The sequence below is a fragment of the Glossina fuscipes genome, unplaced genomic scaffold (genome assembly GCF_014805625.2).
Source record: "Glossina fuscipes isolate IAEA_lab_2018 unplaced genomic scaffold, Yale_Gfus_2 61, whole genome shotgun sequence".
In the NCBI taxonomy this organism is placed as follows: domain Eukaryota; kingdom Metazoa; phylum Arthropoda; class Insecta; order Diptera; family Glossinidae; genus Glossina; species Glossina fuscipes.
The window spans coordinates 4,885,002-4,907,631 of record NW_023998433.1 but is presented as its reverse complement, the minus strand read 5'-3'; the positions used below and the strand labels follow the sequence as shown (position 1 = coordinate 4,907,631).

At 32.8% G+C, this 22,630-nt stretch overlaps 2 protein-coding genes across 6 annotated transcripts; both read left to right on the top strand.

Annotated features, from left to right (window-relative positions):
* The first annotated feature begins 1,145 nt into the window (after positions 1 to 1,145).
* On the top strand, positions 1,146 to 16,012 carry LOC119637838 (protein melted). 5 transcript variants are annotated; one of them, XM_038034199.1, is made up of 11 exons: positions 1,146 to 2,003; positions 10,765 to 11,109; positions 11,179 to 11,430; positions 11,495 to 12,207; positions 12,268 to 12,641; positions 12,699 to 13,402; positions 13,472 to 13,718; positions 14,540 to 14,691; positions 14,776 to 14,904; positions 14,948 to 15,247; positions 15,307 to 16,012. In XM_038034199.1, exons 2-11 carry the CDS (start codon positions 11,005 to 11,007, stop codon positions 15,556 to 15,558), a joined length of 3,228 nt encoding a protein of 1,075 aa, XP_037890127.1. In that variant the 5' UTR covers positions 1,146 to 2,003; positions 10,765 to 11,004; the 3' UTR covers positions 15,559 to 16,012. The 5 variants fall into 5 exon arrangements, with proteins under 5 accessions (XP_037890127.1, XP_037890125.1, XP_037890124.1 ...); XM_038034197.1 differs by having other exon boundaries at positions 13,472 to 13,733; XM_038034196.1 differs by having other exon boundaries at positions 1,147 to 2,003; positions 13,472 to 13,733; positions 14,522 to 14,691.
* Positions 5,840 to 6,452, top strand: LOC119637839. The gene is made up of 2 exons (XM_038034201.1): positions 5,840 to 6,200; positions 6,267 to 6,452. Exons 1-2 carry the CDS (start codon positions 5,994 to 5,996, stop codon positions 6,429 to 6,431), a joined length of 372 nt encoding a protein of 123 aa, XP_037890129.1. The 5' UTR covers positions 5,840 to 5,993; the 3' UTR covers positions 6,432 to 6,452.
* Positions 16,013 to 22,630: the final 6,618 nt, after the last annotated feature.

Below are 22,630 nucleotides of genomic sequence, written 5' to 3'. Positions count from 1 at the left end.
ACATTGATACTTCGCACTACTTTATCACTTTCACCAATAGATGTCCTTAGAAAAAATGCGGGCAAGCGCATATTATACATTGCTTTTTTTATTTTGGAATTAAAATCTAAATAATAGTATAATAGTAATTGCGTTTTACCGCATTCTGCGTAGAGAACTCGAAGCAGTTATAAATTTTGTGTACAGCACGCATTTCTATAATAACTTGGCTTCACTATTGCAAAACATGTGATTTCTTTAATTTCAAAATAAAAAAAGAGATAAAAATATTCTAAGAAATATTTTATCGTTATCCACCAAACAAATTAGTAATATAAATGTTCATTATTTTGCTTTTTTATTTCAATATTTTTTGAAGTTGTAAGGCAAGTTTTTTCTTATTATTCCATTTAATTCCTACAAGATTTGGCATACTTTTCATAAGTTTCCTTTTTTCTCCCTCTTTCTTTTATAGCAACACCTGTTTTTTATTTACTATTGACTTTGTTGTGCGTTTTTATCCACAAAACGAAAACTTGGCCTCATTTACAATTTTTGGATATGCCTTACAGAATTAATTTGGAGTTATATATAGAAGGTCACTTAAACACACTGCTAAAAAATTAAAATAATAAATAAATTTTAGTAAGAAGATCAAGTGAGAGTGGAGATTAAAAAAACAGGTGAATTTTTAATTTATAAAAGAGCGAACAATCTACGAAAGAGCGTGAGAGAGTGGTATATATAAAATGTAAGACACATAGCATCTGACAATTTTAAGAGCATTTGTTTACTTTATGTGGTGTTAATTCAAAGTTAACATGCATGAGTGCATTAGTGTTGGTTGTTGGTCTAAGAGTACATCAATTGACGATCTGCAACCACAGAGCTAGATTGTTTAGTCATTAACGGTTAGTGTCGCGAGGATCGTAACATTTAGATAATGTATTCTTTTTTTTGTGATTTTTTATACTAATGTAGTTAAAAATAAAGAATAGCAAAAAATAAATATATATAACAAATCAAACAATAAGAATTAGTGGCCATTATTATAACAAAATGACAAATGAAAAAAAGAGCGAATTTAAGAACAATCAAAAAAAAAAAAAATGTTACAAAAGTCTACCCTAGGTCAATAAGGTTTCACATAAACCAATATAAAAAAAAAAAAAAAATGAAACTTCACAACGTCAAATCTGAAAAAATGTACGGCAGATAAATTGTTATCGAAAAAGGATATATAAAAAATCCTTGGTACTAAACATCAAAAAGGTTATTTAAAAAATCATTTGCAAGAAGAAAGAAGAGTATCCGAATACGGATAAAATGTAATAAAAATTTCGGAGTAATATATTACCTTCAATAGTTTAACCAGTTTTGAAAGTAAAGTATAAAAAAAGAGCAAACAAAAAACTAGTTGTATTTTTCCGCAAATATACAAGCATGTATGTATGTAACTAATTTGATGGCCACATGGTAAATACAGATAGAGTTCAGAGAAGATCGAGCTATTAATATCTCACAAAACAGTTCAACACAAAACTACCGTTGTTTTCATTTACTTGTCACACGTTCTTGGATGCGTGTGTGCCTTTCTATGCAGATAAACCAGTTAAAGCTAAAACATGTTTTACTTATTTATTTTTCTTTTTTGCTTTGGACGCAATAACAAATTGACCGCACAGAGATAGATAGATATCAGTAAATAAAAAACCAGTAAGTAAAAAAGTACGTCTCCACTTCAGTATTAATGGTTGCTATATCTTTAAAATCAATCACAAACGTTGTAAATTTCATTTATTCGGGAGAAACCAAAAGCAACGAAAAACCATTCGGCGATAAATGATTTAAAGCCAGTTTTCATTACACATCGATTTCAAAAACCAAGCATTCATTCAAGCACACATTGATATCAGCGTTCTCATATGTGTGTATGTGTATATTTATGTATAAATATAAATATACATATATATATGGTTTATTCTTTCTTCCACACAAAGTCGAAATCGATACTTGTTGCACAGGTAACTATAAAATGTACTCTTTATTCGTTTTATAAAAACTCTTTATGTTGATTTATTATTGAAATTATTTTTAACAATTCGAGTTTAAAACAAAAAAGAGCTTAAGAAATTTTCCAAAAGAGAATAAGTTATTGTTCATCAATAAGTCTGCTCGATAAACATATTGGTACTCATTACTATTAGCCACAAAGTCTAGCGAGTTTCTGTTGTACCCGTGTGACTAATAAATTATGAAAATTTTTATTAAATTACTGGAACGATGTGTATGAAGAACTCTGTCTGCACAGGTATACATGGCTTTCAGCTTTTAACAATTATAAGAGTTTTCTGGTTCAGTTACATTATCAAGTACGCATATCTAACTTGAAATCTTGTAACTGGTTTTTATATCCATGGTTTGCATATGAATCCATTAATTATTTATAAGAATTCGCATATGTATATACAGAAATATATACATATTGTTTTGTATTGCTTGTTCCTTCTGATCTTTTAGCTATTATATATTTCTAAACAGATACAAGTACAATAGATAGAATAAAGAATTCACAAAATCTTTTAAACCATCTATCCTTTAACGCACATTGAAAATATATGCGTTATATACAATTTCTGTTGCTTATATCTGCTAAGTCTCAATCAGCACGTTCCATCTGTTTTCAAAGTCTCCCTTTACCTGCAAACTATTTCATCCTTTTAAATAAATCAACGATTTGCTAGGTTGTGACGTATATTGAACCAATTTTTGAAAAAATGTATTTACCGTTATCGTCCAATTTTTCCAATGTATGCAAAAATTTCTAAACCTCAATGGTGCGATAGGAATAGCAATTGAACATATTTCAACCCAGGTCTACGCGTTAGCAAAGATATCAATTGTATGTAGCAAATAATCAAGCAAAATGGAAGCGTTGCCGAAAACCTGGCTCAATCCGAGGAATTATTTTGTAATGTAATCTGTCATCTTTCTCAATGAATAACGATCGGTTTGTAAATCGATTGAAAATGAGAGAATGTAATTAATAAACCTCTCCTTTCCGTAATGGTTATACAATTTTTATTATACAACTTATTAAACAATAATTTAATTACCTTATTTTGTTAAAAAAACAAAAATTTATTTTATTGAGAAAACGTTAAAAAATGAATACAAAAATATACCGAATTGAAAAACAATTGAACTAAAAAACAATATTCGAGTTGTATTTTTTATATCTCTTAATTCATATATACGTATATAAATCGCAGGTTTCCTTACGGTTTTTTGCAAAGTTCTAACTATAATCTTTAACTACCTATTATAAAGTTTATTAGGAAGATTTCTGTTTGCATTATTTTTCGATAGTATTTTCGATGTGTTTGGTTTCACCAAGCACCTAATTACGCAATTAATACATATTTTTATGATTGCTCTGGGCGGACGATCTCTGAATATATATTTATATGTATATAGAGTAAGCTTTAGATTTCTATTCCAATTTTTCTATTCCCATGTAATCCGAAAAATGAATATCTATTAAATTGTTCGGAAAATCATTGTATTCTTCATATTCATCATGTATTCTTAGACAAGTTCACATTTAAGTTGCCCTATGACGGTAGCACGGCTTATTTGTGAAAAAGATCGTTTGATTCTGCACGATAGTTTAGGTTCGGCGACCAATCAAATATGGATAATCGAAAGCAGCACTTTCGACATACTTTACTTTTATCCAATCAAAAAGGCTGAAATATATTACTATTCAAGCAAAAAAAAAAATTATTGGATGCATAGGAAGAGGATGTGTTGATAGAACACCAGGCCGAAGATTGGTTTCCTAAAAGAAAATTTTGATGTCGAAGATACACTTTGTGAAAAGCCGCTTAAAGTTGCTGGAAACAAAACGAGGGCACCAATTGATGCAAAGCGTCATACGCCAACGTGAGTACGTACGTGAGTGCACTGACAAACTGAATTTGTCGAATCCGACCGCTTATGGTCACGTGAAAGTCAATCGCCTTTCGTTTTGTCCCAAAAAAATAGAAGAATAGCGAAATGACTTCGGAATGCACATATTTTTACGAATCTGCGAAGCTTTTGTTTCTAAATATAGTAATAACGAAATTAGTATATCGTCGTGTGAAAATAAAAAAGGCCTTAGAATCCAGGTAATTGACATATTTTTAGTTTCAAAAGGTAATAATAATAGAAATTTTTTTTAAATATAGAAATCAATAAATTTCTATATTTCTATTGAATATATGAAGACAATAATTATAATAATGTTATGACGATGTGAAAAATAGAAACAGAAGGAAGTTTATTCATAATAAACAATGATTGAAGATTTGATAAGATTTTTTTTTTCACTGTTAATTTCCTTAATTTTTTTTTTATTGTTTGAACGTTATTTCTTCTTTTTTTTGTAAAATCATTCAGGTAACATACAAAACCGGAGAATTATATGAAATTTTAGAATAAAATCACTTAATTCAAAAAGCGTTAAGTTTAAAATAACAAGATTAACAGGAATGACGTACTGAGATAAACAGACAAGCATTTCGCATAAGTGAAACGGTGCGGGCACAAATGTCAATTCAGGAAACCTACGACTTGAATGGCTAGCAAGAAAGTAGGCTTGTGATTATAAAGATTTCAAGAAAATAACTCATAATAATAAGTAAAAATTGATTCATTTTATAATTCACATTGTAATGATCGGAAAAAGCATCGGACAATATACGGCTTTGCACCGTTTTGTTGTACGATTTGTAACTTCAAAATGCCTCTCTCATAGAAGTCCTGGTCTCTATTTGCAAAAAACTTTAGTAGTCGATTTTCACAATCATCCCTAGATTCCAATTTTTTATCATCAAAGAAATTTTGCAATGCAAGAGAAAGATAATAATCGCTTGGTGCCAAGTCCGGACTGTATGGCGGATGCATTAAAACTTCCCAACCAAGCTCCCGAAGTTTCTGGCGAGTCACTGTAGATGTGTGTGGCCTAGCGTTGTCCTGGTGGAACACGACACCTCTCTTGTTGGCCAATTCTGGCCGTTTCTGGTCAATCGCTATCTTCCAACGGTCCAGTTGTTGACAGTAGAGATCAGAATTTAGCGTTTGGCCATATGGAAGCAACTCATAATAAATAATCCCCTTCCAGTCCCACCAAATGCATAGCAAAGACTTCCTGGCCGTTTGAGGTGCTTCACCGCTCTTTGACCACGATCGTTTTCGCACAGGGTTGTCGTATGTGATCCATTTCTCATCTCCAGTTACCATCCGTTTAAGAAATGGGTCTATCTCATTCCGTTTGGCCAAGGCTTCGCAGATGGAAATTCGGTCCATCATGTTTTTTTCTGTTAATTGGTGTGGCACCCAAACATCGAGCTTTTTTTTGAATCCAGCTTTGTGTAAACGGTTTAAAACTGTTTTATGGTCGATTTTTAGCTCCTGGGCGATGTTACGACTGCTAACATGCCGGTCAACTTCGATCGTTTCCCCGATTTTATCGACATTTTCGACGACCGGCCTACCTGTGCGAGGTGCATCTTTAACATCAAAAATTCCTGAACGGAATCTACGAAACCAAAATTGCACATAATTGGCTGTTACAGTATCGGAACCATAAACTCCATTCACAATTTTAGCCGCCTGGCTTGCATTTTCGCCTTTGTCAAAGAAAAACTGTAAAATGTACCGAATTTTCTCTTTGTTCATTTCCATTTTTAACACGCTGTAACTCACAACCGAATGCACCAAACAAAAAACAGCAAAAGAATTTTTTTACTGCGAAATGTCACCTTTCCAACGAGCATAAATCTGAAATTGTTTGATCGATACTTTACGAGAAATCTATTAGTGCAGCCATCTACCGAAAAAATAATGGATTTCTTTTTCCCCAAACTAATACAACAAGCCGGTCAATAAGGTCGTACAATGACTTACATATGTTGCCGTTATTAATGACGTCCTATAATTTTTAGATAGTGCTAAACTTCAAACAAAATATGTTAGCATTGCATCAGTTTACAAGTTATAGCTGCTTTAGTGAGGATACTTTTTTACTTGATTCTGGAGTATACTATTGGATCCATGTTACATTGTTACCTATCGCAACGTTAAATAACGCTCTGAATTATCAAAGGCGAGCAAACGCGGCATCCATTTCGAACAAAGCTTTCTCACGGATAAGTATTCCGGCAAAATATAATCATGTATCTCACGCAAATTCACTTTTCCTCTTCAAAAACGATTTCGTACAACTTTTTTATATTTTCTAGAGCAAGTACCGAACCCGGGCGACCAGAGTATCGTTGTTGTCCGTCCATACGTCTTCGCTTAAAACTAGCAAACCATACACAAAAATCTTTTCGATAGACATAAGTTGCGATAACATTTTTGAAGCTGATCCTGAAACTATTTTTCTCACCAAAAGCTACGTTTGATTAACACACGAAGTCTCCAAAACAACTGTAACTTGCAAACTTATGATCATATGAGCATATCATAAGATTTTGCCGGAACGTCGCGTTTGATACTTCGTTTGAAAATTGGTACAATCTACAAATCATACGAATTCGTGAATAGTGGCGACATCTATAGTGGCGATATCTATATATAAACTTATTGGCCGATGTGCTATATTCATAAAATTAACACTTTCTACATTATTCCGTTTTTGCTACAAATAATTTAAACATTTTTACTAATAGTGACAACGTTTCAGGTCTTTTCTATATGCTTGTGTTTGAGGTTGCAGTTCATATCATAATTTATTAAAAATTGCTGTTTATGTTCAGTGTTCATTCTTACTAATTAACAAATACATCGAAATTATTTAATATATTTATTAATATTATTTATTGCCATAGTTTTCAACTCATTTAAAATATTGCTAAACTCGTGCGCTGACATTTCTGGATTTTCAACATTTGATGGTTTTGGTTTGTTTTTTTATCTTTTCTTCATAACTCTTTATTTTATCTTTCGTTTAGATCTCTAAACATTTCACACACGCACACAAACGTATGTACACATATATTTAAGTACGTTACGTTTCATTACATGTAGTCATATAAAACAAAAAAACACAAACAATAATAAAGACAGTGTTTCCAACGTATCTTTGATTATGTATGTTTGAAAGGTGCGTGATAATGTGAATTAACCAAAACAATAACAACTACAACAGTAACTTGTGTGGTTCATAATATAACGTTGTATCTCCGGTAACTGTTTAGCTCATTGAATTTTCTCCAACATGCTTTGCCACTTCGGATTTTGTTGCTGTTGTTGTGTACAACTATTATTATTATTGTTTTTTATTTTATTTGTTATTTTGTTGTTGTTATTGCTTTTGTTTTTTCAATTTGTTTACTGTGACTGCAGTGCGTGAAAATTATATATGTCTACATACATGAATATTAACTAATATTACCGGTTTTGGGTGGCATATTGTTCATTCACTTTGCTTTGTAAGCAATGTATATATATATATATAAAATATATATATAAAGTATATATATATATATAAAATATATATATATATTTTATTATATATGTATATGCATATTTTTGTTTTCTATTTCGTTGCCCTTCTCCATTATTACCGGTGTTAGCTCCAGTTCCGTTCAAGCAAGCAAGGCATAACGAGTTTTTTATGTCATCATTTTTTTTTTTGTAAAAATAAGATTTGATAAAACTATTTAGCATAAACCCTGAATCTTTCCGGAATTTGATATTTTTACCTTCAACAATTTATCTTATTTTGTATCATATCACTCGATAAGTCTCTGTTCTGGCACAAATATAATGAAATTATTGACACATTCATATGATTTCTGAGTAGAGTGCAAACGATGTATGTCAAAATGCCATGATATTTCGACCATTAGTTTACAAGTTGCAGTTGTTTTAATGGCGCTTGGAAGGGATTAGCATAATATTATTAGAGAAAGTTATTAAATATTCTGTTATATTTAAGTATTAAAAAGAAAAACTAGAAAAATTATTTTTGAAAAATAAATAAAAATTGACACACTGAGGCCACTTCTGCGAGGCATTCCGAATTTTAGGATTTTTGCGGGGCGCAGTGTAACTAATTCTGAAAAAAGTAGCACGGTGAAACTCGGAGAGTATTTGAAAAGTTTTCGAACAAAAAAAGGCAATCTTTTCCCCGTGCCTTACTAGAGAATGTCATTTTAAAGACATTGTAAAAAAATTGGAAGATAAGAATGAAAATTGTTAGAGTTACGCTGTTTGTCGTTTTCAAGACCCCGGCTTCGAGACGTAACGAACATTTTAGTGATACGCTTTCAGAAATATTTTCACGGCCTTTTCCAAGATTGTTCAGTTCTCTTCCATATTGCAGACATGCCTTAACAGAGCGCGCCCAATTTTTAATCCCACATTCTTAATCGATCAGGCAAAGAGTATGCAAGCGATTTCAAGTTCTTGTCTTCTTTTTTATAACTCTGACAAGTAATAGAGGGTCAAATGATCAAACTGGACCCTTTTGATAAGAATAGGTATGTGTCATCAGCACTTCTAAATCTGGATCACGTAAGAAAGCAATTATTTTAGGTATTTAAAGGTCTTTTCATGTAAATAAAAGTCACTAAAAAATTTTGCAATATTGCTTTATAACCGTGATTTTAAAGATCGCAAATTAGAAAGGATCAAAATGACGTACTCGATAGTTGTAGTGTTAATATAATAAATATTTGTGGTAGAAATATTGATTAAAATGAATGTAAATGAGTTTCATTGGCTTCAAGAGCAAGACTATAGGAGTCGTGCAACACTTCGGAACCTTGGCTTGTTACGCGATATAAATGTTAATCGCACGATCTCACGTAACGTTGAAATATATTCACCAAAAAAATCATTTGATTGAGAACCATGAAATTTTTTTTCTTAACGCTAGAACCACCGCCGTTTTGCATATACCGATTTCTACCGTTGTGCACAATTTTGATTCATAAATTTGTGTGTAGTCGCTGCGGTCAAAAAATGAAGACACGAAGCGTGAATTTGAATTAGAAAAACTAATTATGAGTATTTATTTATATTCATTGAAAACTAATTGTCGTTCGTTGTATGATAGGATTTTGTACATGTGTTAGAAGAAAGAATACAAAATGCAATCACCAAATATAACAATTGGACTTGATCCCTTATTGTGCAAAAATATAGTGTAATACAGTTTCTATTGGTTGTTTTGAATGAATTTTCAGTTCTATTTTACTTTCTCTAATTTTGCATAAATATGCTAATGTTTAATTATTTTATATTTTGTTATTTACTTATCAATTAATCGCCATCGCATATACATTTCCATATTCATTATTTATTATTTACTGGCTGCATATATGTAACTGTACTACCTCGATACGAGCCTAAAGTTAGATCACTCAACTAGACATACATAAATGAAAGGCAGTATATGTATTGCATATTTTTTATTGCAGCTCACTTTTTTCTCTTGTTTTTCTTTTATTTACAAACCTTTTATATCTTGTTAATACTTTTTCAAAATAAACACTTTGAAAATATTTTACATGAGTTTTGCTCGCGTGGACAATAGCCATAGTGAATTTACTCATTTAAAGCACTACTACGGAATGCCATTAAAATTTGTTAAATAACAAATTAAAATATTTGAACTTGCTTTTCTTCACTATTTTATTCAAAAAATGTTAAGCAGCTTAGTTGCTTTCCAGCGAAAGCCATTTCGTACAGTTTGCAGCGATAAAAGAATTTGATTAAATCAGCAGAATGCCAGCATGCCGACAGCAAAACAGCAAAAATGTTTAAATATCTATTAGGATAAATATAATTGATAACACAAACAACAACAGCTATTATATGCTTACAGCATGTCTACCTTATGAAAAAGAGATAATAAAATTAAGTGCACTGAAAGCTACTCTCATCAGCGTAAAGGAAAAGCGAAATCAGCTACGCTTATTTCATTAATTCTGAGTATTAAGTGCAGATGTATACAAGTGCGGCGGTATAAAATGCATCCATATATGCACATGTTCCGATGACAATGTAAGATAAGATAAAAATCACACAAAAATGTATCCAGACAATAACAACAATATGAGCAACAACAACAAAAGTATATTTCAACACATTTTCCCAAACAACAATTTATTTGCAAAACCTCTTTGCTCAACAACAAAATAACAGCAAATGAAGGCTCTCGAACGCCTTAAGCAAATGCTTACAAAATTTTAAAATTTTTTCGTTAATTGTGGGCGTGTCAATCTGCTCGATCGCAGATATTTCTCGTCTTCTTTAAACTTCTACAAGATTCTCATGAGTATTTTTACGAAATATTGGATTGATACCTCCAGCAGGTTGTAACATTTAAAAATAGTATTTTAAAACTTTTGCACTTTTCGACGTTTTCTTTTTTGTTTTTGATCATTATGGGAGTGTTTGTAGGGAGCTTATATCTACCTGTACTAAATTTAAGCTTTCTATAATAATTTTTAAGTTTTGAGACTTAAATCATATATACAAATACATAATTAATTAACATTTGATCATCAGAAACCTAAAGACAAACCTAGATAAAGTAAACGTTCTTCCAGTGTTGTATATAAAAGCAGCCCTGGAACCAAGTCGAGAAAGTCGATGATATTGATAATGAAACATTTAAGTACTCTTGGTACGATTTATGACTCAACATAAATAAACAAACCATGAGAATTTCGGTGCGTCGTCTATGCTTTGCAATTTACAGCTTACTTATTTATTTTTTCTTAGAAAACACACACATAAAAAATTTTGAAAGGGCTCTCAAACGTACAAACTATTTAATATGAAGCAAATGTTTCTCCGCTCTTTACAAACATTTTGCGTAAAACCTTTTCTTGCGTTAAAACGTAATCTTATGTGAAAGTACGGAAACGTGAATGAGAGAAAGAAGGAAAGAGCGAGAGCGTAACAATACCATTTAAAACGATTATTCTTATCGTTCACTGTGTACATGCGGAGCAGATAAAAATGCATGAGCTCTTCACCAAAGTACTCTCAAAACGTGATTTGTCTCGTGCAGGTGACTTATTTTCGGTACCCGATAATGAGATCGTAAACGATATCATTGATGTGGTAGGTACTAAAGTTCCTGTCATTTATATTTTGATTTCTTATTTAAATTAATTTATTAATCATTCACAGATAACTGAAATCAACTCAATCATCTCACAATCCGATTATTTGAAGAACAATAATGATCAATCTGTGGTGGAGATCTGTATTACTCGCGTTCTATCATGTATACGCGAGACGCGTACAACCGAGCGTTATTGTTCAGGTTTGATTGAGTTATTGAAAACATGTCTCTTACAGAATCTTCAACCGAATACGACGACAAAAGAAGATCCACCACATGCTAAAATAGCTGCTGACATTATATCCAGTATATTTTTGGTAAACTCAATCAAATAACAAAAAGTAGAAAAAAATTTAATGGGGAAAATTTTTCTTTCCGCAGAACTATGATAAGAGGGAAGTTATGAAATTAGCTTTACCTATAGCAGTGCAATTTTTACCTAAAGGAAATCGTGAACTTTCACGAAATTTGGCTAGTTATCTGTCACTAGCCGCTATTGACTACGCTTATCTGCTTAGCCCGCATGTAGACTCCATTATGAATTCAATACTTGCCGGTAATTATGGCCTGTTACGTGTACTTGCACAAATATACGAAGTCTCGCCGGAAACTGTGTCCCCGCAGGCCCCTCAATTGGTAGCTTTGCTACCCGAGTGTGATTCTCAAGAAAGACTTGCCGTATTCCAATTGTATTTGTTAATTGCTCAAAGAACTCCGCTAGTTTTAGAATGTTGTATCGCACTTCTTTGTGAGCTCTTATACGATAATGAAACTGCTGGCACCACAATGCAAATTCTTTTGAAGTTAGCTGAACAGCGTCCACTGTTAGTAGCCGAGCATTTTGATAAAATACGTTCAGCTACCAAAACTAATCCAGCTACCATAACACTAGGAGCTCAAATAATGGCTACCGCTGGTCGCAACTCGAAGAAAAATGCTCAATATGCCTTGGACTTCGTTTTAGAACAGTTACCGATGGCCGATCGTAATTCGCAGGCAATCTTATTGCAAGAAGCTACTAAATTATGTTCATCATTTCCCGCTTTATTTACTGACAAAGTATTAGCTTGCGTACGTCAAAAAAATATTTCAAGGTTAGCATAAAATCCTGCGTCAACTTTCACGATATTGTTATTTCGTCTTTGTCACTTTAGTCAACAAAAACTATCATCTTCGGAGACAAGTGTGGATGTAGGTAATAAAATATCTGGCGGTGTTACTATAGTCAACTTGAATAGTCCATCAGATCAGCATCAAACGCCAGTGATTTCATCCCAAAAAGTGCCAAATAGTGTTGGTGGTGGCTTGGTAACAACAATAGTCAATGCCACAGCACTGCAAGGTTTACTAACAACAACATCACATCATTCCACTATTATAAACGCTGATCCGATGACTAGCACTACCACAGTATCTGTAGCAACGCCGCCCAACAGCCGTATACATAAAAGTAAGCAGAGTCGTAGTAGTCCCAGCAGCCCGAGAGATGTGTATCGGAAGACCATCACTACGGGTAATATTAAAATACGTAAGCTTCAGAAACTTCAGAAATTAAGTTAGAAAAGTAAAAAAAAATATTCCCCAGCTACAAATAACAATACCGTCGCCACCGCCAATAATGCGAGCGCTGCATACCCTACAGTCGGTACTGTTGTGCCACCTACGCCTCCTCACACAAGTTATACAAGACGAGTAAAGTTGGGCGATTCCCGTAGTACCGGTCGCTTACATCCCTCTGGTAATACGCATCGGAGTATGACCCGTTTAAATGTAGCCGGAGGTTCAGTAGGAGGACTGCATAAAAGTATGACTCGTCTTAGTTCATCACAACAGATCAGTCAGAATGGCTTACTCTCGGGTTCAGGTTCAAATACTGCCAACAACTCCAACTCCAGTAGCAATGTCGTAGTGCAAACAGGCGCTGTGCCGAAAACTACTACGAGCTCTAATAACCCGGGTTATGTAACACCCGTACCGCCTCTTAGTAATAATGTTATAATAACAGGACACAATAAATGGGGTATACCTTCAACCCAAGTGACTTCAGGAGGAGTGACGGTGACGACTTCGCCCACAAAGATTAGACCTCAATCACAGGGTCCAACTATGCTCTTAAATTCAAGCAATGCTCTTCTCAAATACAGTACAGATGCATTGAATCAATCAATAGGTTCGATAACAGCACCAACTATCACTAATGCGGTATCAGTACATCATGCTTCACCGGCTTTGCTACATCAAAATAATGGCAATCAGAAGTCTGTGATGCAGTTGCCAGTGAACGGAAATGTCAGTTCATCATGCTAATATAAGGTATTCAGTCAAAACAATTAAATACTTTTCAATCTTGCATTTTAGAGCGATCACGAAGTCATTGTGTCTGGTCCTACTACAAATGTGACACCACGCCGAAATGATAATACCAGTCGCACGCTTCTAAATGCCAACAACAGTATATTGGAACAGCGTATGAGTACCTTCGAACCATATCAAATAATGCGTGATCCAGTGCAACAGTTTTGTGAGAAACATTTCGTTTCTATACGTTCTTATATGGACGACGTGTCGAAAATGTTGCCGCCACCCACCCGATGCAGTATAGAAGGTAGGTTGGAAGAAGGTAAGCAAAAATCAGAGCAAATTTCTTACATCGTGACTGAGAAATTAGCAGGAAGAGAGAAAAAATTCATCGAATTTTATTGTTACGATACGGAAATTTGAAATTCCGTTTTTTAAGAGGAACTTTAGCTCAGCTTTACACGAAATGATAATGATTTGTATATAACGGAGATTTTTTTTTGTAATCACATGATCGGCGTTATATACTATTTGAGAACATCTTGAATTGCTAATATTAACAGAGAAGGTCGTACCTTTCCATCGAATATTTTAAATTACGAAAAACAATTTCTAAATTATTTTAACGAAATTAAACCATTTCTGACTTCAGGCCTAGGCGCGAATGACGCTTGATAGAAAACGTTCTCCCAATCTTATATTGATCTTTAAGAACCTTTCAATGCATTAAATTCAAACTTATTGATCCGACGCGACAAATTTTTGTCCCAAATGTTCAAGCTGATTTTCGTCTAAATTTCTAAAAACATTTAAAATATTAAAGATATATTGCATGTGTAAGTGTGTATTTAATTTGGAAATTTCTCTTTTGTTTGTTTTATGTTCACTTTCATCTTCGCGTTGCTGCACTTTTACTATCCCTACGACTTCTTCATTGGCGTATTGTAACCGACTCTTAAACAATATTCTTGTATAATTTTCACTCTACTATCCGTTACTTCTATGAATAAAACTGTTGTACTATCATTTTTAAAATCAACAACTTTATTTTCTGTCCTCCTGTGCATCAACCCGTCAACTTTGCATTTCATTTCGTTTGAACACACAAAGTTTCCAATGAATTTGCAGAGCGACGTTCCAAGAAAGTGGCTAAACTGCATTTCGCATGTCAGATACGCGGTCCTCACTGCATATATTCGAAAACATGTTTTACTATGCGTACCCGCAATCCCAAAACCTGGATTCATTTAATGTTTTTGGATTTTCAAGTGAGACATTATGTAAGTTTTTCAGTAAATTAACGCTAAGGACGAATGGCTCACATATATAACTCTTCTTTTTGAAATCTAAAAACAAAATTAAAGGTTAAAGAGAAATGTGTATTGAGTACCCGTGAACCGGGTATTAGCAATCTAAAAAACATTTGGCAAATACTTAAATGTGAAAATCGTAGTTTTACAGAGCTGGTTACGAGTCAGTTTCCAAATATGAAAGTGAGTAAAAGTCAAGGATTGATAAACACTTTCGCTTTAACAGTTTGATTTTTTCGGAAAGGATCGTGAGATATTGGTTAATGAATTGAGGCATTCGGGATTTCTGGATGTTTTTGAGGTCTCCAAGACTAATAAAAAAAACCCAAATTGCAATGAATTAGAATATCAATGGGGTTGCTTTCTGTGCAATCATCCGGATAAAGCGGCAGGTTTCTTAAATGGCAGCAACCAGCCTATGATTGAGGGGCAACTCAAGGAGAAAAAAGGCAAATGGCGTTTATTTCGACGTTGGCGCACACGCTATTTCACTTTATCAGGAGCACATTTGTCTTGTAAAGGATCGGTAAAATTATTATGAGATATCTTTATTTAAATCAAATAAAATCTCTTATTCTTATTCAGAGTGGCGGCGAAAGTATCGACATTAATCAAATACGTTCAGTTAAGGTGTCACGAGGTGCCCGAAATATACCGAAAGCCTTTGAAATTTTCACTGCCGATCAGACATTAATACTCAAACCAAAAGATGGAAAAAATGCCGAAGAATGGGTGCAATGTCTTAGCATTGTTGTCGCTCATTCCCAGGCTCGTGACAATCCGACCACAAAAACCAATAGTCTACCGGCTCGTAGCATGAGTAAACCCTCTTTTTGAAATTTTGTTATTTAACAATATTTAATATTATAATAATGATTTTATGCTTAAAATAGTATATAACGACATTTCATATCATATCGACGCTTTCATTTACAGTCTTCGCTGCAAACCTTTAAGAATATTGCTTAAGTCTTTTTTCATTTGATAATCATGTTAAAGATTTGTTTCGATCACATATTAAATTCAATATGTCATCTAATAAGTTTTACTAAAAGTTAGTTACAATGGCAATTCAATTGTAATTTGAGTTTTATAAAACTGACATAATATGTACTTAAAGATATTATAATTCAATTCAGATATTTTTGTTGTTTTCTTTTTTCCTGTTTTTAAGTTTATAACAATATTTTTTAAAAATAATTATTTTATGCAAAGCTTTGAATATAAGAACTAGCAAAGAGAAAAGACATACATTTTATACGTTATACTTTAATTAAAACGCAGTTGATACGAGCTCGGAAGGTGAAATAAATATTGTCCTTACAAATAAAGTAGTTTCTAATGCTCTTTACGTTGATTTTTAAAAATCGAAAGGCGTAGAATCAAATTTTGCATTAAATGTTCAATCATATAAATGCTTTGCAAACATAAACACACATTTTATTCTCATTTGAAATATTTCGAGAACATAAAAAGACATTCTTTTACTTTTCTGATAATTTGATTTTCCTGATATCGACTATGTTTCCATTAACATCAAAATTGTGATTTACTTTTCTCTCACTCCTTAAAGGCAAGCAATAGTTAGATGAATTACTTTTAAAGGAAGTGTAGGGGAAGTAAAATGTGTTTCAACTTCAATCGACTTTTGCGTTGTATACCGAATGGCGTCACCTTATTGTTTACCAAAATTTCTGGCTATATGAAGCTGATAACGCCGGCCCTGAACATCCGTTACAGATGATTATAAAGACGCTGGCTTATGTTCATTACATCAGCAACTACTTTCACAATTAATTAGATAATGATATATTTTTGTTTTTTTGGTCGGTAATATTTCTTTCTGAAAGGAAACATGTAAGTTGTTTTCTCTATTTTTATACCCTACCCTACTTATAGTGTAAGGTAAATTAAGTTGATGCGGACGTATGTGTCATCTAAAAAGACTAAGATAAATCACCCTTTTGTTATGGCGACCAATTCAGAATCATTTCTTGAACCGATCTAGCCCTGTCTGTCCGCCTAGTTTTTGTCCAGTATCTTTGTGTTCAATCCACAGGTAGCAATTTTGGAGGTATTTCGATGAAATTGGGTGCACTGCTCTGTTTTTACCCAAGCATGTGTGCCATTGAAAATGGTTCGGATCGGACCACTTTTTTGACCACTCCCTATATAGCGATTTAGCTAGGAAACTAAGTCGTAAAGAAAAAATATCAATTTTCAAAAACATTTTAAAAAGGCCGCAAGTAAGTTATAAACAAATATAAGTAATTTATAAAGCAAATATTTCGGTATGCTAAAGTGGTTTCTGCTAGGGCAACTCTTTAACTCCCTCTCGTATAATCGTTTCTACGAAAACTGAATCTTTATATGGTGAAAAGGTCTAATTTTCAATATTTCATAGAGAGAATTGGTTCGTAATAGTAAATTGGCCAGGAAATAATCCCCATTCCTTAAAAGATTTCTCATGAATAGTAACTGTAACGTTTAATTTTTAATATTTTTTGACGAAAATTAGTCCGTAGTGACGATTAGGCAAAAAAATTAGCGGTAAGGAATGTGAACCACATAGGTCTATTTTGTAGATCGCTATCGTTAATAGCAAGCCCTCATATTGAGAAAAAATTTAATATGCAGCTCTCTAAGACGAAAACTCAAATATAATAACATTTTTGGAAGAAAATTAAAGTTGCCAAATTTTGATCGCGTCATGTGATGGCTTAGGCGCCTTCCAGTATGCGAGCTTTCATGAAAGCTATGCCTTTGTATAAAGCTAATGTGCAATTTTTAGTGTATTCTCACCAATGCGAGTGAATAACTACGACCATGGTGTAGGGTATTGTATAGTCGGCCTTGCTCGATTATAATATTCTTACTTTTTTTTATACATTATTTAAGCCGTTTTCGACAATATCTATATTAATAAGGCAATAAAAATTTTCAGTAACTCTCGTTTAGCATAATAGTAAAAGAAGAGGTCCAGTAAAACCGCATTTTTGAAAATCTATTGGATTTTTATAGATTATTTTTATGTTATTTCATAAATTTGATCTGAATAATCTTTGGAATTTTTTGTATGTAATGCTTTATCTGCACCTTGACACACAGCTGATTGCAAAAACTTTACGAAACGAGCCAGCTAAACTTGACCGGGCCAATTCAATTTTTCTTAAGGTAATCGAACGTAAGTTAGCTTAAGTTCCTATGAAGCCGCGTTATAAGCTGGATAATACTATTAACTTGTTGCTCTATAACCTCGTACGCATGAGGTAATTTGGACTCGGACGCATGGATAAGTTGTCATGATATCATTTTTCAGAAATATTTTCTCACAATTCTTAATACAAAAATTCAAAGTTTGTCGATGGTTACAATGAACTTGTATTTTCCTCAACTGTACTGATGCATTTGAAATTTTTTTTGAAGTTATAAATGATTGGTTCGTGTCTGGATGACGGTCTCGTTATATAGATTATAAGAAAGATGTAGCTAATAACAATTAATCGTAGAAAAAGTAATCAATAGTACAATAATGGACTGGTGTTAAATGGATTCTTTCCTGTCTTCATTATTGTGTGTAACGAACTCATTCGCTTTTTTGGCAAAATACATATATATATATATATATATATATATATTGTATATATATATATATATATTGTAAAACTTTCAAAAAAATTTATTTGTAATTTCTAAATTAGGTCTCTGTCTGTCCGTCTATGTAAAAAGGATCTTATGCACATAATATCAAAAAGCAAACAAATTGAAGAAATTTTCCTTTCTTTTCAAATTTCTTTCGCTAACAAATTCAATATTCGAATATTTGAACTTTTAATAAACAGCAGTTTTTCCTTTCCAAGTATTTAATATATGTAATTTAATTTATATTTACTATCAATTTTTATGACTGCGCTTAACAATTTCTTAGTAAAACTTGTGGAAACTTTTGCCGCCTGAGTGGCCGAGTAGGCAAGAGTCTCGACTAGCAAGTCAATGGTCGTGGGTTCGAATCTCAAGTGCGGTAGAGTTTTTAATAAAAGCCGATAGCCTTAGATGCTAGTGCTTCTAAGAGTTTAGTCTTAGAATTTATTTCTCTGGCGAAATTAATAATAATAATAACAATAATAATAATATATTTACTATCAATTTTTATGACTGCGCTTAACAATTTCTTAGTAAAACTTGTGGAAACTTTTGCCAGATCCTCTTTTATCCTTAAATCTATTCAATTATAATTAATAAACGTAGTGATATATCCCTGCATTTTTTAAAAGCTTCTGGACCTCAGGTAAGGAACAGAACAACACGATTCAATGATAAGGGTAATTTTAATCACGTATTATCCCCAGAATGCCAAGCTAACGTTGAGATTCTTTGGATTCTCTCTCATATCGGGATTGACGGAGACGAGCGGGCCAATAAGATTTCTAAAAATGCCTTCTACCAGTCTCACGAATCTCAACTGCCTTGTCTCTCTCAGACAATTGCTTCAGCGTGTAGGTCCACTAAAGGCGCTATTAATCTCGATCAATAAAGTCATTCCCAAATGTTCCTGCAATCAGTCAACCCTCCAGTTAACAAAGTAAACTACAATAACCTCTTTATCCGAGCTAAATGCTTTCTCTTAACTTGCCGTAGAGTACGAAATAAGACTTTATTCAATATTCAGCCGTATTTTATCTGAATGTCGTCCACCGAAAACAAACAAATCCGATGACTGTTCAAGAAGAGATATAATTCCTGGAATTCGCGTTTCTCTTCGAGTATACGAGATCCTTGACACCTAGATCACATTTAATTTTCACTTCAACTTCTCTAGTTATACTATGTACATACATGTAAATATTTACCCTTTTTTTTTAATTTTATGCTAAACCTTTTAACCTTAGTGATAATAACGAGTAAGAAAATTATATTCGGTCGTAACTGAATCTTTTGCACCCATCACCGTTATCACGAAAATTATAAAAAAAAATAAAAGAACTAAATTCTCACGTTTTATAATATGAATTGGGCTCGGCTGATTTGTTCTATTTGCAAAATAAAAGTTGAATGGGCGTTGTAGCTCTGTTCTTGGAAAAGTTTAATTCACTGTAAAATTCTTTTGCAAATTTGTAGATGACATCTTAATTTTCGCTGACGGGAGAATGTTTTCTACGATTACTACACACAGTTGTGCAGACAGACAGACGGGCAAACTTGCACGCAGACGCGGTTAGACGCAATTCAAATTCGAAAGTGGCCGGAAATACTTTATGCTATACTTCATGGTGTTTTTCAACCTTGTTTCTGAATTGAAAAAAATTTTAATTTTGATACGCTATAATATTTGGTAGGTGTGGTAAATTTTTTCATTTTTGTACAGGTACATCGCCTATAGAATATGCCTTCAATTATTTATACATTCATCTACTATAGTTTATGAGTAACGAGCAAAAAACCAATTTTTTTATTCCTTTTGAAAAACAGAGGTTTTCTCAGTTGATTTGGTACTGTGGACATGTACTTTGACCGGTTTGGGCCATTTATACCTTTTTGTCGTATGAGCTTCAGTTTTCGTTATATGAGAGGGGTTAAAAAATTGCCCCGGCCAAAGTTTTCATATCAATTCAGAATGCCGAAATACCTAGCTACTTTTGCCGAGATATTTGAAAAATTGCAATTTTTTTCCATATAACGACCATGTTATAATACTCGTAAATTTATTTGGTGGTACGCCTGTATCCGAAACATAGTTCTCCAATAATAAATATTAATAAGTTTTTGCAAGGATTTGTATTTTTCCCCTTTTAATATTAAATAATCTATTTTGGAAGTCAAATAACACAAATCGTAATATAATTTATTCAAAACACTTTTTAACAATTCGATTAGAAATTATATATACATATGTACGAAAGTTGTTTTCACTTCTCTCTATTTTTAGTCTTAGGGTGTTAACCTGTTGACCGAATACGAGATCCATGTATATATAAATATATATATATGTATATATGATACAGATATGCCGATATACCATGTAGAATGTATATAAGTTATTTCTTGAATATAGTTTTTGCTACATAAGAAACCCCGGAAATCTATAAAGAAATAATAAAAATTATTAAAAAAAAGCCTATGGGGAACGTATACATTTCAGATTAAAATACATATTGAAAGATCAGACAAATATAAAATTTAGAATATTTAAGTGCAAACTGATATAAATGACGAAACGAATAATTATATACAAATAAACGATTAACTGAAAAGAGCCTATTTGTCCGTACTTGTGCGGGCATTGCGTATGTGCGTGTGTTATGTACATATATACATTTTTCTGAAGCAGTGCAAGACAAGCGAATTTATAGCAAACAATGTTAACAAGTAAAAACGCTATAGTGGGGCATGATCCACCATTAATACCCTAGACTACTTTGCTTAATACAGTTATTCATACAACGACTTTTCAAAATAAGATGTCATATTGATAGTGGTGGAAAAATTGGTGCGATCCGAAGCATTTTTAATGGCTTTCTTGCTTGGGCCAAAACATATCGTTATACTGCATTTCAACGAAACGTCTCAAAAATTACAATCTGTAAGTTGAAAATAAGAAATCAGACGGGCTTAAAATCAAAATCATTTTTTGAATCGATCAAATGTAATAAAAGGTGGGTCTATTTGAAGTCGCTCTGGATGTTGCATTCGTCCACAAAAACCGAATATGCCTTTGTACCACAAATAGGAGAGAGTATAAAAACAGGAAAAAGGGTTCATTTAATATCAGATAATTTTTTTTCTCAAAGTAGTAATAACAACAAACGCAAGTTCTACTTATTCTCTTTGTTAGCATTCAGTGAATGATAAAAATGGGGATTCCAGAGAAACAATTATACGAATCTGTAAAATGATGGTAAGCTATCATCAAAATTACATAATAATTTTTGATTTTGTGCTTTATTTTCAGAACTAATTTAATTTCAAAGTTAAAAGTTATTGTACGTTTTTTTCACATAACTTTCGCCTTTTCTTTCTTTTTCATAAACCTTTTTTCTCTTACAAATATTTATTAAACGTTTATTTGAAAACAAAGAAAAAACACAAAAGTAGAAACAACTCCTATTGCTCATGGTCTTTTGTTTTATCAATTTTATCTAAATTTATTTATATGCTATGTAAGAAAGCGATTTTGCTTGCTTACGGAATCCAAGTCCGTCCGCCTGAAATAGCTACCCACAGGGGACCACCTGTCAATCCGAGCTGTCCGTGAACGTCTGATCGAAGTAAGTAAACATGAACAACCTCCTCCAGCATAGATATATGAAACTATGCACAAACCTGTATAAAAACATAAATACAAGGAACTATGTACAAACCTGTATAAAAATATAAATATAAGAAACTATGTATAAAGCCTTAGAACCTAACCGGCATGAAAGCACAAATATAAGAAATTATGTGCAAACCTGTATAAAAGCATGAATACAAGAAACTATGTACAAACCTGCATGAAAGCATAAATATAAGAAACTATGTACAAAGCGTCAGAACCTAAACTGTATAAAAGTATAAATATAAGAAACTATGTACAAAGCCTCAGAACCCAACCGGTATAAAAGCGTAAGTATGAGATTACAACCCGCACCCAACTTATACAAATCAGCAAGATCGAATCGGTATGAACTCAGTAGGATACATGTACACTCACATAAGCACAGAACATACCCAGAAGCCGTACAGCACCGTTAGAGCAAAACGAGACAAACAGAAATAAATACAAGTAGGAAAATAAGGGACAAGCATATACGAGCATGGAAAAGTCTTTACGCTGTAAAAACACATGCAAAAGTGTATAAATTGCAGAAACATTGCATAGAATGTATAATACCGTTAGGGCATATGAAATCCTCAACGCTATTAGGGCATA

Coding starts and splice junctions, on each gene's coding strand:
- LOC119637839 (XM_038034201.1), top strand. CDS start 5,994: ATGTTAGCATTGCATCAGTTTACAAGTTATAGCTGCTTTAGTGAGGAT. Junction 6,201..6,266: donor TTCCGGCAAAATATAATCAT/GTATCTCACGCA, acceptor TATATTTTCTAG/AGCAAGTACCGAACCCGGGC.
- LOC119637838 (XM_038034196.1), top strand. CDS start 11,005: ATGCATGAGCTCTTCACCAAAGTACTCTCAAAACGTGATTTGTCTCGT. Junction 13,403..13,471: donor AGTTGCCAGTGAACGGAAAT/GTCAGTTCATCA, acceptor CTTGCATTTTAG/AGCGATCACGAAGTCATTGT. Junction 14,905..14,947: donor GTCAGTTTCCAAATATGAAA/GTGAGTAAAAGT, acceptor TCGCTTTAACAG/TTTGATTTTTTCGGAAAGGA.